Here is a 17,085-nt window from a genome sequence, read left to right on the forward strand (position 1 = left end):
TACTTTGGTCACCTCATGCGAAGAGTTGACTCATTGGAAAAGACTCTGATGCTGGGAGGGATTGGGGGAAGAGAAGGACGACAGAGGATGAGATGGCTGGATGGCTTCACCGACTCGGTGGACATGAGTCTGAGTGAACTCCGGGAGTTGGTGAGGGACAGGGAGGCCTGGTGTGCTGCGATTCATGGGGTCGCAAAGAGTCGGACACGACTAAGTGACTGAACTGACTGACTGAGCTGATTTTCATGCCACGAATCATTATATTCAAATTAAATATATTGTCTTTATTCCTGAGACTCCAGCAGATTGCCTACAAGTTGCACTGGCCCCTGTGTTTTTCACTTGAACTATCTGTTCAGATCGTAATCTTCAGTTTAAATCTTATTCTATAGAATAGTATAGCCAAAGCAGAAAACAAAACCACCCCACAGGTCCTGCAACTTACCTTTTCACTCTCAGTGCATATGTAACAGTAGTAATGTCAAGGTTCACAGGAAGGCCAGTAGTAGATACTGGTGCCTACCTTGAGATTGACACGGATTTTTAGTAATACTGTTTATATTTTGATGAAATTCAGGACATTCACAGTAATCTGAAAAGCCAAAAATAAAACATACTACGCACCAGGCTGCACCTAATAATGAAGTACTTTATTTTGCATCAAGGTATCTGGATAATGGAGCTGCATTTGGGGCACATTACAGATGAGGAATGATCCATATGTGGTGAGTGCAAAACTCAATTACAGAATTACTTCCTAGTATTACCAGATACTCCATTACCAATGCTTCATTGAAAGTAAAACATGATTTGCCACACTAGAAGGCTAGAAGTGAAATATGACAGAATTTAAACAGGCAGATATAAATGTAGCACCTATCTGTATTTAAAAAAAAAAAGCTTGAAAAATCAAATACTGAGGAAGAGCTCTGGCCGTAAGCCCATTATACCCAAAATCCAACCAGAAAGCCAGTCCGTTACTTCTTTTAAGCAATTCATTGTATAGAAAAAACAAACGCTTGATGAATTCAGTGACAAAAAGGGCACTTTTTGGCTAAAACTACAAAATAAACTGGTTTTCTGAAAACATTTAGAAAAACATTTCAAGTCATTTTCAAAATGTTTAATTGATACAGTGATCTTCAGAAAAACTTACCTAGTCCGTGTAGAAATTCATCTTGAAATACAAATGAAGCAAAATGATACTTTAAGGGTTATATCTGCCCTTCAGATCAGTATTATATGATGACTGTGATTATTTAATGAACAAAAGCAACACTATTCTGAGAGCAGCGTGGCCTCGGAGACCACTCACACCCATGTAATTGTACATACCAGGCTTTGCCATCAAGTTAAGGAATGGGTGAATGCGTTCAGTAGCAAAGGTCAAATGTATTATCACAGTCATTGAAATTATATTTCCAAAGTTCTTCTTTTTTCTATCTTTTGATTTATTTTCAGATAACTGGTGCAGAGAATACAGAAATCCTCCTGCACTGTATGTGATACTTTAGGTGGCCTTTCATTTATCTTGATTTATCATTGCTTAAAATCTTCAAAACAGCTTACTTTGAGGCTCATGACAGTGCCTGGCACATGGAGATGGAGCCTTTTTATTGCCTTGAAACACTGTCACACCATCTGACTGCCCCACTGGTCTTCACAAAGCAACTCTTCTGGGGTCTGCTCCAAGCATAGACCAACTGGTCCAAAGTGTATTGGCAAACTAAGCATCCTGTAAGGCAAGCTAAAGCTTTCTTCCTGCCAGTCAAGTGATTAAGTTCACGGGGGCTGCAAGTTTCCACAGATACACTTACTTTAGGTAGTGATAGTCAAAAGCACAAAGCATTTATGCATTCAATCACATAGCCAAACAGAAAAACAAGTCTCCTGAAGCCATTTAAAACTAGTCTTTCCAAAACCTCCTGCAACCACTTTGCTCTGTTAGTACCATCATAAACTTCCCTACCACAAACAAAAGGTATTTGCTGCTCTCCAAATATAGGCACTGCTCCGTATCACTGAACATTTATTGGATTTTCCAACTAATAACTGTCAGAAGCCTCAAAAAACGTGAAATTTTTCCAGCTTTACTGTCACCAGCCAGAAGTAAAATTTTTCAGTTATTCGCCTGTTAGCTAATTAAATTTATTTTTTAAAAAACAGTTGGACTTATCTTTATAAAGTATATAAAATTTTCAGAAAAAAAAAACAAAACAATTTTGCTTTCATTGCATTACTGAGTACCTGAGGTAGTTGAGTAAAAATGCACGTTTAATACCCCTGCCAACACCATTCAGCACTTCCCTTAGGTTATTTATGTTAGTGTTAAACTCAGAACAGTTTTTCTATGCTAATAGGTTAACATTTAAGTACTTGTAACAATTCTGTTCTGATCCAATTTTAACAATTGGACTTAGGAGCAATCTCGTTTTACTTGATGAGTGTCATGAATGCACCATTTAAGCCAATTTCTGGCATCATGGGGGAAATGAATGTTTTTAAAAATTAGGTATTTGTTATACTGAGAAATGCAACAAAAGGGAAGTGCAGAGTTCTTCTCTTTCCCTCCCTCCCCCCTCATTTTTTTCTTTTTTCTTTTTTTTTTTAAAGCTGGGTGTCATACATTTCAGAGAGCATAAAGTATACATTCTCACAGAGACAGGAGTTCGAAAGTTGCCTGGTCCTCAGAAACAACTGGCTAGGTAAAAACTTGTGCATGTGATGCTGGGTAAGGGGTCAGCGCCCGGCTGTTGGTTAAGCAGTCTGTCTTTGGTTTGGCGTCTGCCTCTGTGGTGGGCTGTTTCCTGAGCCTTCACTTCCGCCTTGACTGAGATGGTCCACTTTGCAGAGCTTTCTGCTGTTGGTGCTGCTTTACCTGAGTCAGAATTTCCTGAATTTTTCTCTGGGCAACCTGCAAAAGGAGGGAACCTTGAAACACCTACCTGATCAAGTATTGCAGGAAGTTATTTTACCTCTTCCATTTTTAAAATTAACTTCAAATTAAAATTTGAAGATTAAAGACATGTACTAATTAGTTTGCTAGCAGAGTCTCTAAAATCACCTGCTCAAAGGGGATTTAACGTATTAAGCATCAAACACAGCCTTGAATATTTGTACGGCATGGAGACACCCATGGGAGAATGGCTTCCATTTGCGGAGGCAGCTGTAGAGCTGCCCTGACACACGGGAGCCCACTTGCCTGGCAAGCATAGAAGTGACCAGTTATCTTGACGACCACCTGGTCATTCTCATCAGGAGTCTGGTCACGGGGAACAACAACTTCTGCACTTGACAAATTCTGGAGCTCATTCACCTGAAGGAGATAAACAGAAATCATGTTAAGTGGAACTGTTGGGGTTTTTTTATTTTTAAAAAAATTACCATTTCCTGAACGCTTGTACCAAAATATGTCTTTGTAAATCTCATCTAATATACCAATAATTCTATTTGGTTATTAGTATTGTCCCATTTCAAGATAATTAAAACTAATCCCCAAAGAAACTGACTTACCTACAGTTACATACATCAATAACAAAGCCTAATTTAAACCCTAAAAATCTGATTCCAAAACATACTTGCAGTCACTTCCAAGTCATTTTCAAAGCTGTTTACGATTTTGAAGTTATATATGTTAAAGAGAAACTGCAAACGAGTTTTCAGTTATAGAGGATGTGTAAGTTATAAAGGTAGATGACACTTTTTAAAGTTTTCATGTCATTTAGTATTTTTGCACAACAGAAATAAAAAGCTGATGTTTATCAACAGAAAAATGCAAAAGGTCCCTCAAGAGACAGTCCTCTCGCACAAAGTGGTCTGAGAGAGGTGCTGCTTTCCCCAGTGGCTGACAGCCAACCCTCAGGAGAACAAAGGGCAGTCTTCTCCAAACCTCGACCCAGGTGTCCTGCTGTTAGAAGTTAGCCCAAATTCAGGGACGGGGAACTCCTAAGTACCTTTCGATGCTTTCCCTGTCATACCACTGCACAGGTTTTGCTGAAGTACTTGCCGTTTTGCCTCCTTTTCCAATAACTCTGCCAGCAGCAAAGGACGGCACTCGGATGTGAGCTTCAAGTTTCACCTCTTCTTTAGGACTAACAAAATTTTCTTCTTTAATTTTTCCATAAATTCTTCCCTGAGCCTACAGATGAGAACATAGCCTATCAGTGTCATTCAGGTAGGAAAGGCCAAAGGTTGACTGATTTTACAGTGGGTAAAGTTAATGGCCTGGCCCCACGGGAGCAGCCCTCTGCAGGGATACATCTGCGCCTGATGGTGGCCTGCCGCCCAAGAGATGGCAGGAGCCCGAGGAAAGATGGCGACAGTGCTGACATTATCACAGCTGCGGCAGCTGAATGACTGACCGTTGGTTGGCTCTCCAGTCTTGAAAGGTAAAATTCTCCTGCTGGCAGTAAGATAGTAACTGCATTTTTCTTGAGTAACAGAGACTGAATGAACTACAGAGCCACCCACATAAGGCTCACAAGAAGCCAAGCTCATGTCTAAATGGGCCAGCAAGGAGTATTTTCTGTCAAACATTTCTTCATCTTAGCCAGATGGTTTCTACTTTGACGGAAGCTACAAAATCAAGTTAACATATACAACTGATGCACTCAAACAGATCCTGTCAATTGCTGCATACAACCAGAAATTATACATAGTAAATCTCTTTTATGTATAGCCACAAATTTGCTCTGCTATACACCAAAGGAAAAAGAAGCCAGAGTTGGTTTCATCCAACAGGCTGCCACAGTAGAGAACAAAAACACAGGTACAAAACATGTTTTCATCGGTGCAGAGATAAGCTCATTTCAGGGGGTTACAGACATTTAAAAGATTCATCTTAGTACCCTATATTTCAGTCATCCTCAAAGTCTCAGGCCACAGGTGTAATTACTAACAGTCCAGGGACACAAAGGATATATGCTGCTCCTGCTGCTAAGTCGCTTCAGTCATGTCCGACTCTGTGCGACCCCAGAGACGGCAGCCCACCAGGCTCCCCGTCCCTGGGATTCTCCAGGCAAGAACACTGGATTGGGTTGCCATTTCCTTCTCCAGTGCATGAAAGTGAAAAGTGAAAGTGAAGTCACTCAGTCACGTCCGACTCTCAGTGACCCCCATGGACTGCAGCCCACCAGGCTCCTCCGTCCATGGGATTTTCCAGGCAAGAGTACTGGAGTGGGGTGCCATTGCCTTCTCCCAAAGGATATATATTGTCCTCCAAAACAGTATTTATAATTTTAAGAGCTTATTTTCTAATATTTAGATCTGTTTCTAATACTTAGATCTCTAAAATAGTTTGTAATTATCACTGATCACATAACTGATACTGAAGCACTAGAGCTTCTCTTACATGTCCCGTTTAAGACAAGTGCACAACATGGGCAACAGAGCGTATGGAGAAACCACCTAAGTTTCCCAGCATACACGCATTATAAAAATCACAAGACCCATTTATAAAACAGTAAGAACATAACTGACGTTTGTATCCATCTTTTAATATTTCAGGCTAAAGTAACTTGTCCTGTAAGTATCTGGGGGAGGATGCATTTCTGAGTTTTGATCTGAACTGCTAGGACCACAAGGCTGGTATGAAGAAGTAAATTTCTTGCCTGAGTCTGAGCCTAGCCAACTGTACCTACATCTCAAAGCACCTCCTTTTGTTTCCTGTACCCTGTAAATGAAATGAAAAAAAAAATTCAGATTTTTAGTGAAAAATGGCCCATGGAAACAGAGGTCAAAGAAAGTGATGGTTTATAACTTAGCTACGTTTCAGGGCTAGGAGAACTAAGGCTTAGAGAGTTGTCCTGTTAACACAGCTGCTAAGTAGTAGGACAGGGGTTTCCGGTAAGTCACACTGAATTGAGTAGCTGCTTTTACCTGTGACAAACCAGACACCCTACTGAGTTTTGTGGGAGAATCATATACTCAAAGGTATGTATGTACGTGTGAATCTGGGGCTCTGGCGTGGTCTTAGTCTGATTCAGCCCAGGTCTGCTTAACACACCAGTGCATTTATGCTGTTTGCTGTGTGTCCAGCACTATTTTAACTACTTGATTTATTAAACCATATAACCTTGTTTAAACTTTGTGGATGTTTTTAACCCCAATTTTACTATGAGGAGCTAGCTAGGAATAGGTTAAGTAACTTGCCCAAGGTCGTATTACTAGTAAATGGCAGAGCTGGTACCTGAACCAGCAGCCTGGCTGCCAAGGCTCTGGTCTTCATCCCCCTACTGCACCACCTCTCAGGACAGAGTGGGAGGCATTCTGGCCCCAAGCCCCCCAAAATGACCCATGGTTCATACCAGGACAGATGCCTCAAGAGTCCCTGCCCTTTCTACCTCTAGAATTCTGAAGATTAGAGTGACTAATCGAGAAACTGTGGACCAGGGTGTTAACCGAAGTTAACTCAAGGGTTAAGAGGAAAAAGGAACATTTGAAGTCAAGGTCGAAGCTTCTTAGGGACAGGAGGAAAGATTTGAGAGTAACAAAGCATCCAAACCATTCTTAACACCTCGCCTTCACCTCTGCTAACAAGGCACTGAGCAGATTCTCCCCTGGGAGATAGGCAAACCCAACGGCCATTACACAACTCTCACACCGAGGTTTTGGTGTGTTTTTAAAATGTAATTAATGTGGGGAACGTTTTCTACTCTGTTCTCAGTCTTAGCAATTTTCACTGAGAGATTCCTTCTACTGAGTACTAGATTTATTTAAGGGAGAAGCCAGGTTATGGAGGTTCTGAAAAGAAGGCATTCGTCTGTCATCTGTGCACACGCTCCAGGGCACATACCTTGAACTGAGCCTCCGGCGGCCCGGTAATGATGACCATCCTCACTTTAGCGTCTGGTGCTTCAGCTGGAGCGATCTGTAACAGACCAGAAACAGGTCACAACACTTCCAGTTCCACTGATAACAAATGTTACACAAACTGCACATGACTTACTGAAATGCAGAAAATAAGCCTTCTGGAAGAAAGTTATAGGGAGGCAGTGATGAGTGCAGGTCCATTAGTTACGGCTCCTGTCTACACTTCACCGACAGGGAGACCAAAGGCTACAGCAGTCGTCACCTGGCCATGACGACACAGGCCAGTGGCACTGGGGGAAGAGCCACGTCTGGCTCCACCGTCACGTTGCTCCTCGCTGCACCAGCGGGTGCTCGACGTGTGGTCCTTGGTCCCACACGCAGCATCACACCCTGGGCTTCCCACAAGTGCAAGAAACTGCTCGGGTCACAAATCTACAATGTGGTATGTACACATACGTATAGATACATGGTACGTACGTCCCCCCAAAGTACACTCACTGGAGTAACACGTAGAGTAAATGTTAACCTGACAGAAGAGTGAACTCAGACTCTTCTATTTTGGCAGAGCATATGAAATCACACAAAAGGCCAGGCCAGGGATATGCTGCAGAGACTGCTGAAGGGAGAAAAATCCAGTGTTCCCTCAGTAAGCAAGGATTTAGACAGTTGGCAGGTAGGAATTGTTTGAAGAAAAATTTTTTGCTAGACATTTGCTGTGCAAGAAGCAACTCCCTATAGTAAATAATGGGAGTAGGAAGCAAAAACTACAATAAAAGCTGCCGCACTCGCCACTCAGTGTGATCACCAGCAATGGCTGACAGCCTAGTACACCCTGTCCTACCAGCTACAAATCAAGACCAGGCTTTTTCTTTTACCAGAGTCATGCTTTCTCACTCCCTGAAAATAAAGCTAACATTTCTGTTACTTAGGCCCAAAATGATACTATTCCTACTTTGGGCACTAATTTTGAATCTGTAAAAAAAAGCCAATAATTACTGTAGGCCACACTCAGAATTATTCACAGAAAACCCCTAGAGAGAAGGTATCATTCTGATTTCCCTCCCCCGTAGCCCTCACTGGGCCGCCCAGCCTGCAGGATCTCAGCTCCCTGAGCAGCGATCTAACCTGCATCCCCCTGCAGTGACAGCACGGAATCTTAACCACTGGGGGATGTCCCTGGCTTTCTTTTTTAAAAAGAACTTTTGTCTTTGTCAGTACTGGTGGTAGAGGACTGGAGGGGAGAGCACTCATATACTGAGGTTCAGTTCAGTTGTTCATCGTGTCCAACTCTTTGTGACTGCAGCATGCCAAGCCTCCCTGTCCATCACCAACCCCCGGAGTTTACTCAAACTCATGTCCATTGAGTTGGTGATGCCATCCAGCCATCTCATCCTCTGTCATCCTCTCCTCCCACCTTCAATCTTTCCCAGCATCAGGGTCTTTTCCAATGAGTGAGTTCTTTGCATCTGGTGGCCAAAGTATCAGAGCTTCAGCTTCAAGCATCAGTCCTTCCATTGAACTTCAGGACTGATTTCCTATAGGATGGACTGGTTGGATCTCATTGCAGTCGAAGGGACTCTGAAGAGTTTTCTCCACCACCACGGTTCTTCGGCGCTCAGCGTTCTTTATAGGCCAACGCTCACATCCATACACGGCTACTGGAAAGAGCATAGCCTCGATGGACCTTTGCTGGCAAAGTAATGTCTCTGCTTTTCAACATGCTGTCTAGGTTGGTCATAGCTTTTCTTCCAAGGAGCAAGGAGCCAACTTCATGGCTACAGTCACCATCTGCAGTGATTCTGGAGCCCCCCCAAAATAAAGTCTATCACTGTTTCCCCTTCTATTTGCCATGAAGTGATAGGACCAGATGCCATGAGCTTAGTTTTCTGAATGTTGAGTTTTAATACTGAGTTTAAAACTGAGGTTAGGAGTACAAATTGCTCTAATGTCTGAGAAGCTGAAAAGAAAGCACATGCCCTGAGACTCACCAGATCCATTTGTGTAAACTCATGTGAAAGAATAAGGTTGTATATGACAATATGATAAAAAGAACTTAATCCATCACTGTGCAGGAGAAATTTGGAACAATCTTAACGTCCAGTAAGTTAACAAATAACTACGGTTTGGTGATACCAGACATACAGGTACACATTAAAGTCCCTACATGGGAACTTACATTATGGAAATCTAGCCAAGTGTTAGAGTGCTAATGCACCTTTCACATTATGCACGTTTCAGACTTTTTGGAAAGAAAAACATTTTACCCTTATCATCAAAACTCCAAGAAAGACAAAGAAAAAGAGCCCGGTGTCTAAATACCCAATTCTTGTTCATAAAACATTTGCTGGAATTTTTCCAAAAACAAAGTATCTGGTAGGTTCTTTTTTGTGCACGAGCATGTTTTAATTCATTAGTCAGGAAACTAACAGGATAGTAAAGTTAGTTCACCACTTGGTCTTTTTACCAGGTCTTTTCCTTTACCTGTTTATTTTGGCTGCATTTTCTGTTCACATATTTTGTTAATCTTTTGCTGCAAGACAGCGTATGAGGGCTGTCCTGTGTATTCTGCTTTCTCATTAACTGTGTGTGTGCACACTGCAGCTCACGTGGTGGCAAATGCACAGTCGTAAGCGCACCTCAGTCAGCAGCCTACGCTCTCAACATCCCCTCCTGCTGGCTCTTTGTCTCCAGCCCTTCCTCCAGTTCCTCGCAACCGCTGATTTTTCTCCTCCATTTCCATAGTTCTGTTTTTTCCAGAACTTTCATAAGTGGGATCATACAGTATATAGCCTTTTGAGTCTTCTTTCTCTTAGCATAATATGTATGGTCTTTATCAACAGCTCCCTCCTTTTTAGTGCTAAGTAATCTTTATTTTGGACATGGGTTTGGGTGGACTCCAGGAGTTGGTGATGGACAGGGAGGCCTGGCATGCTGCGGTTCAAGGGGTCACAAGGAGTCAGACCTGACTGAGCGACTGAACTGAATCTTTATTATACAGATAAGCCACAGTTCATGCATTTCCTAGTTGACTTCCTCCCCATTTCCCAGTTGTAAATAAAGATATTATAAACACGAGTGCAATGTGGATTTTTTGGTACTATATTCGAATATTTATAAGACATAACCGAAACAAAACCTCCAGTACACTGATGTTTTCCTGACGAAAGCTATGACTATATCAAGGCTTTGTCAGTTTGTGTATTCCTTAAAACAAATGGACTACAGCCTTGATTGTTAGGACACGCAGTAGCGTCATCTGGGAGGGAGTAAGGGACTAAGGCCGCCCCGCGGATGAGCTAGAAGAAGTATGCCCAGGGGCATGGCGGAGCAGGACCCCACTCCAGTGCTGGGCTCTCTACCTCCAGACTGCTTTTTCTGGAGAGAGAATTTAGCTTACCTTGTTTAAGCTAGTGTTGTTACACGGAGTTTCCTACCACACCCTATGTAACCCCAGTATAGACTGCTACATTCAGTTCACAGAAAGTGACAGACAGACTCACATCTCTGTGGCGTGCTGTCCTTAAAGCAGAGGAGAGCCGCAGGTGGCAGGACAGTACCTTAATAGACGCTCCTGCAAAGCGAGACAGCTGTTTGATGTGCTGCCCTTGCTTGCCAATGATGGCGCCTACAGACAGTGCTGGGATGAAGAGATGGACCGTCTCCGTTTCCGACTGTTGCTGGAAAGACAGGACATCCATGCTCAGTGGACACAGATGAGGCTGTGGTGTGGGCATAGGGACGGGGGCATTCTTGTACTGTTAGGAATATTAGCATAGTTTAGGAAAAATCACCACAGTAAGTTGATATGACTCTACCTAACAGGTTGGGAAGTTCTCATATTCATCCTGAAAGCATTAGTATTTATAATAATACCACTTTTCCGTGTATAATTTCCTTAAAGCTTAGAATGTTGAGTTACAGAATTACAACAACTTTTGTGGCACTTAATGTTGACCCAGCAAATGACATGAGCACTCTTAGCACACAAAGGTTGCTAGTGTCAATAACCACTTCCTTTTCTCCCCGTAAGTCCTGTGTGGGGACAGAGAGCATGCTAAGTCTTCTGTTTCTTTCTTTGTAGTATATACAGATATTGAATCGCCTGAAAATGTATGTCAGTTATACCTCAATTAAAAAATTCACCACCCCCCCCAAAAAAAGTTTAATTGAGTCACAAAGGAAAGATGCTCTACTGGACCAAGGAAAAGAAATCAACAGCTTTGTTGTCTCATCTGCATACATCCATCTGAAGCGTCTGTAAGACACTTTCAACTGAAACTTTTAAGGATTATGAGAATAAAATAAGCACATCACAGAAAAGCTGATCCCCAAAAAACCCAATTCCTGTATCTTTCCCTGACAGTTATATTGTTGTATCTGAGGACTTTTTTGGGAACACTTCAAGAAAGTACGGTTTCCAGTTTCTCATTAATTAGTCTAACACTAGAGTCAGGTCTTTCAACATAAATCTTGTGCCCATGTACAAATACTTCTAAGATTTTATGTAATAAAAATGCTGGATTGCAGCATGAACATTTAAAGTTTATATTTCTAAACTCTCACGCTAATTATCTTACAGTCAATAAATGTGTAAAAGACAGAGGGAAGTCATTTCGGTTTAAAACATGCCTTTCCCACGTACAGAAAATTAAAGCAGCGTGTGATTCTAGACCCGATGTCTTGTTTCCTACACAGAAAAATCGGAACTCTGCTCTTCTAAGCCTCTTCCTTTTTCTGTTAACCACCCCTGCACCATGTGCCCCTTCAGTTCCTATCCAAGTTAACCTAAAATTCAACTCTAGAAAGTATTCTTGACAAAAGCCATTGTACTTTTCTCTGATCCCGACACTTTTGTTTCTTCAGCGTCAGTATAAATAGATGTGCGCACACTATATTCTTCACAACTTGGTATTTCCTATGCTTCCCAGGATGCTGTAACACTGCAGGTCTTCATACAGCTGTCAGCCTAATGAAGTCTCCCCGGGGGCTCGGTAAGCATTCTTAGAACACACAAACCAGAAGAGGTTTTGCCTCCACTGGACTCTTGCCTGTAGAGATCTCTGGAAGAGGCCTGTCCTGCACAGCCTGGCCAAACCAACTTTTACTGCTATTCATCAGGGAAGAACAAAAAATAAAATTAGTCCACCCTTCAGTATTTCCGAGTCATAGGAACAATGCCTCTTTCTGGGAAGCACCATACGTCACAGGCTGCCAGGGCGTTATGCAGTTACCATAAACTGTCCATTCCAGGGGCTTCCCAGATGGCGCAGGGGTAAAAAACCCACCTGTCGGTGCAGGAGATGCAAAAGGCATGGGTTCGATCCCTGGGTCAGGAAGATCCCTTGGAGAAGGAAGTGGCAACCCATTCCAGAATTCTTGCTGGGAAAATTCCATAGACAGAGGAGCCCAGTGGGCTACGGTCCACGGGGTTGCAAAGAGTCAGACACAGCTGAAGACAGCACACAACTCATTTATTCCAGAGGGACAATTTAAGGCCTTTCTTAGTAACTGGATAGAACTGAATTAATGATGACATTGCCTATAAACTGGGCTCCATGTTAATATCAATTTATTTTGTCATTCCGGTCCTTATATTAACCAATTTTCTGAAGTAAAGTGAAAGTTGCTCAGTCGTGTCTGACTTTTTTGCGACCCCATGGATGTTGATGGAATTCTCTAGGCCAGAATACTGGAGTGGGTAGCCTTTCCCTTCTCCAGGGGATCTTCCCAACCCAGGGATCAAACCCAGGCCTCCCACATTGCAGGCAGATTCTTTACCAGCTGAGCCACAAGGGAAGCTCTTCTAAAGTAAAGATAGGATCTATTTTGTCTCGCTAAGAACATCCATGTAATGTTCTTCTGAGTACACTTTTTTTAAGGGGGGTAGTGAGGAGTCAGGGGTCTGGCAGTAATAAAGACCTTTGTTTTTTTTTTTAAGACTTTCCTAAGGATCAGACTAAATCTATCATGTAACTTGCCAAAATCTGCCCCATTGTATTTTGCCATGACTATTGTAATTATTTGCTTTCTGGGCCATGTTCCAGGAATACTTTATACTGCTTACAAAATAAAGAAGATTTAGAAAGACAAAGGAAGTGAAGAAATAAGAGCAGGGAACAGAAAAGAGAATCAGAAATGCTGCTGTTCTACAAATGTGGCTCTATGCTTCTTAGCAATTAATTAAAACTAAGAAAAAAATTAATAGCATGATTTATCATATCTTTAAGAGAAAAGCTATTTGTTTAGTAAAAACTAGTTTTCCTGGGACTGACCCCAGAGCGTAACTTCTGAATGTTCTTAGCAGCCTGAAGTACCAGGACCATCAGACCAAAAGTCCCCAAACCTCAGAGTACAGCCTGAGCATCTCAGCCTAGAAGAAACACACTGACCACCACAGCTACGAGAAAAACCCACAGGCATAACTACTGTCATCTCAAACGCTGAACAAAGCAATCATCCTTCCATACAGTGATGGGTGAGAGGCTACAGGTGCTTTTGTTTCACTGACTTTGGGGAGGTGGGAATGAGGTAGGCGATGATGAATGAATACATAGATTAAGTTGAGAAGCTGTGGGAAAGGAACGGCGGTGAAGAGACAAGGACTGAAAGGACCAAGAAGAAAGAAGGGCAAAGTCATGAAGAAAGCATTGCTATGCAGACAAAAATGTTCCACGCTGGGATGAAAGCAGAAGTAACAGAAATCTACAAGGCAGGTTAGCAGGAAGTGAAGGAAGCATGCGAGGAGGCAGTGCCCCAGACTCAGGGACTGTGGTTTGTGCTCTTGACAATGGCACCTTAATGAGAAAGTGACTCATCAGATGTCTGCAGCCTGATGAAGACTTTTCTGAATGCTCCCCAGATCCCTCTGTCCAGTTCCAAATCCAACAAGCACATCCCTGACCATGAATTACCTCCCAAGCAGAATTTCCTCGAGGAGTATAAGGCACCTCACATAAACGTCCTGTCTACCGGACAGTCATTAAACCAGCCCAGTCTTATATGGGACTCTGCATGGTAAGCCATGCTTTCAGGTTCAGTTCAGTTGCTCAGTCGTGTCTGACTCTTTGTGACCCCATGAATCGCAGCACGCCAGGCCTCCCTGTCCATCACCAACTCCCGGAGTCCACCCAAACTCATGTGTATCGAGTCGGTGATGCCATCCAGCCATCTCATCCTCTGTCGTCAGCTTCTCCTCCTGCCCCCAATCCCTCCCAGCATCAGGGTCTTTTCCAGTGAGTCAACTCTTCACATGAGATGACCAAAGTATTGGAGTTTCAGCTTCAGCATCAGTCCTTCCAATGAACACCCAGGACTGATCTCCTTTAGGATGGACTGGTTGGATCTCCTCGAAGTCCAAGGGACTCTCAAGAGTCTTCTCCAACACCACAGTTCAAAAGCATCAATTCTTCAGCGCTCAGCTTTCAGGTTGCTGCTGCTGCTAAGTTGCTTCAGTCGTGTCCGACTCTGTGCGACCCCATAGACGGCAGCCCATCAGGCTCCCCCGTCCCTGGGATTCTCCAGGCAAGAACACCGGAGTGGGTTGCCATTTCCTTCTCCAATCCATGAAAGTGAAAAGTGAAAGTGAAGTCGCTCAGTCGTGTTCGACTCTTGGCGACCCCATGGACTGCAGCCTACCAGGCTCCTCCGTCCATGGGATTTTCCAGGCAAGAGTACTGGAGTGGGGTGCCATTGCCTTCTCCGAGCTTTCAGGTTAGGACACCCAAATAAGCAAATAGTTTTTACTTATAAAGTTCAGAAGCCATAACAATGGGTTATGACAAGTCTCTTTCACCTGTGAATTTAAGACTGAGGTGGTTTTGAGAAGATTCATCAGCTTTACCTTTTCATGTTCCACATTCTTCACATGGAAGTTAATGTTCACCTGCGTTACCCTGAACCCTTCTTCCTAAACCCTCAGAGGTGAATGATACTCAGGCCACAAGCCGCTTCCCAGTGGATTTCTGCCAGATGCCTATTGGCAGCACTTCCTCTGGAGTTCTTGGCAGCCTCTGTGCTATAGCTTGAAATAACAGAAGAACAAAGCTGCTCAACTGAAAGTTTGCTTAACTGGTGAAGTCTGCCAATGAGTAATTTCTAATCATCTATCATGAGGAGATACAAGAATGAGCAAACACTAAAGTTAAGTGTATTTACTTTGTGGGGAACAGAATCTAAGACATCACAAAGGCACGGAGACAAGCATGCCAGCCAACAAGACCAGCCTCCAGGAACCTGGAAGGATGCCAGCATCTCCCTTTGGCTTGTAAGATACATACTCCTGGGGGTTTTTTGTTTTGTTTGTTGCGTTTTACTGGATTTTGGCCTGGAACTGGAATTGAGTTTACTCAACTTCATGACCTGAACAGCATATTTAAGTCTTTTTTTAAAAAGGCAAAGAAAGTTTCTCCATATACTAAGTACAAGACCTCTTCGAGATAATATATGCAATGAGTTATTTACTTTGAGATTGTTTACTAGCATATGAGTCACACCCACCATAAGACATCCTAAAGAGGAGGTCTAAGACTCCATGCAAGTCATTTGATCTAACAGTCCCTTTCAAATTATAGTTTTGCTTCTTAAAGACCACTTCAAAGTAGCTAAGACCCAAGAAAGTGTTCACCTTTCTTGTCTCTTCCATAAGCAGAAAGTTAGCAATTTTAAGATTGCACTGTTGTTCTAGAGGCTTGGGAAGACTCCAAAGGCATTATCAAAATGATGGAGACAACAGCTCCCGAGCTAACTTCTGCCAACCCCAGCGCAAGCCGCCAAACCATCCAGCTATGGGTGCTGTTGTGTGTGATGCCAATTCCAGCTCCTCCTCTGCTCACTAGCTGCCAACTGCCTCTTCCCTACCGTTTGAGCATCTCTGAAAGGAGCATTTCTTGTCATTTATAAACTCGAAGTCTGCCAATTAAGTACTGCAGGAGCCAGCTGCTAGGCAGGAACTAGAGACTTTTTGTCTGCTGGAAGAACCAACTCTTTGGCTCTATTGGAAACACCAACCTGGCAGGTTCAGGAAGAAGAGTACGTTTTAGGGGGAGGGACGGGCAAAGTTTTGGAACAGAACAGAGACAAGGAATTTATCCAAAGACGAGATGCATCAAATTCTACTTCATGTTACAAAGCAGAAGTGAGAAAACATGAGCAGAAAAATGAAACAATTCTAAAAGAGGAAGAAGCGCATAAAAATAGTCTTTGAACGATTTAGTCATCAATACCTACTCCTTGCCAGGCAATGTATAAAGTAAACACAGAGATTTGCTACTAACCTACAGGCACTGAGGATAAAGAGACTATCTTTGTGAGTAACCTGACTTCTCGGTGAGAATGTCTACAGAACAGTAATGCAGGAGTGTTGTCAAGTGCCGAGAGCAAGCACCTACCGACCTTTAATTCTCTAACCCAGTTTTTAAATACAGGCATACCCCAGAGACGCTGCAGATTCAGTGTCAGACCACTGCATTAGATGGAGTATCAGAATAAAGTGAATTCGCACACATTTTTTTGTTTCCCCGTGCATGTAAGTTTCTACTACACTGTTGCCTATTAAGTGTACAACAGCATTATGTCAAACTGTACATACCTGATTAAAAATAATGCTATGGGAAACATGGTTACTAATACATTTGCTCAATGCAGATTGCTGCAAACCTTCAATTTGTAAGAAACAATTTCAAATTCTGTAAAAATTAAAACTGCTGGAAAGAAGAGTTCTTAGAGATCATTCACCTAGCTCAGTTTCTTCACTGTGTGAATGAGCAAAGAAGCCTAGAGCAAAGAGGAGACTGACCTACAGTGAGAGAGATGGTGGGGCCCAGGGCCTCCCTCCAGGGCTCGCTTTCTTTCCACCCATCCCCTTTAGCACCAAGTTACAAACACATTAGCCACTTCACATCACTTTTAGCTGTGGTACAAAGCTTTGTGGGTGTGCGTGCTAAGTTTTCTGTTGTGTCCAACCCTGTGGGACACCACGCCAGACTCCTCTGTCCATGGGATTTCCCAGGCAAGAATACTGGGGTGGGTTGCCCTCCTCCATGGGACCTTCCTGACCCAGGGATCAAACTCGTGTTTTTTAAAATCTTTTGCTTTGGCAAGTGGGTTCTTTACCACTAGTTTAACCTGGGAAGCCCCACAAAGCTTTAGAATCAAGTCTATTCACACATGATATGAAATTCTGATACCTATATTTAGATTAAGGAGCTTTGTTACATGGTTTCTAGGCCCAAAGAGGTTTGAAGTGGCAGGTGAGCAGCAGGGGAAGATGCAAATGTC

The 17,085-nt window shown here is 42.9% G+C and overlaps 1 protein-coding gene across 3 annotated transcripts in view; it reads right to left on the reverse strand.

Moving 5' to 3' along the window:
- Window positions 1–629: 629 nt before the first annotated feature.
- IGF2BP3 (insulin like growth factor 2 mRNA binding protein 3) overlaps window positions 630–17,085 on the reverse strand; it is a 144,689-nt gene continuing 128,233 nt past the window's right edge. For all 3 annotated transcript variants that reach the window (XM_019958544.2, XM_070787598.1, XM_070787599.1), the window contains 5 exons: window positions 10,368–10,487; window positions 6,794–6,868; window positions 4,007–4,138; window positions 3,203–3,316; window positions 630–2,914 (listed from right to left, as the gene is read on the reverse strand). In XM_019958544.2, the coding sequence (XP_019814103.1) occupies window positions 2,816–2,914; window positions 3,203–3,316; window positions 4,007–4,138; window positions 6,794–6,868; window positions 10,368–10,487 (540 nt within the window). In that variant the 3' untranslated portion in view covers window positions 630–2,815. The remainder of the gene's footprint in view (window positions 2,915–3,202; window positions 3,317–4,006; window positions 4,139–6,793; window positions 6,869–10,367; window positions 10,488–17,085) is intronic.

Source organism: Bos indicus, chromosome 4 (genome assembly GCF_029378745.1).
Source record: "Bos indicus isolate NIAB-ARS_2022 breed Sahiwal x Tharparkar chromosome 4, NIAB-ARS_B.indTharparkar_mat_pri_1.0, whole genome shotgun sequence".
Classification (NCBI taxonomy): Eukaryota; Metazoa; Chordata; class Mammalia; order Artiodactyla; family Bovidae; genus Bos; species Bos indicus.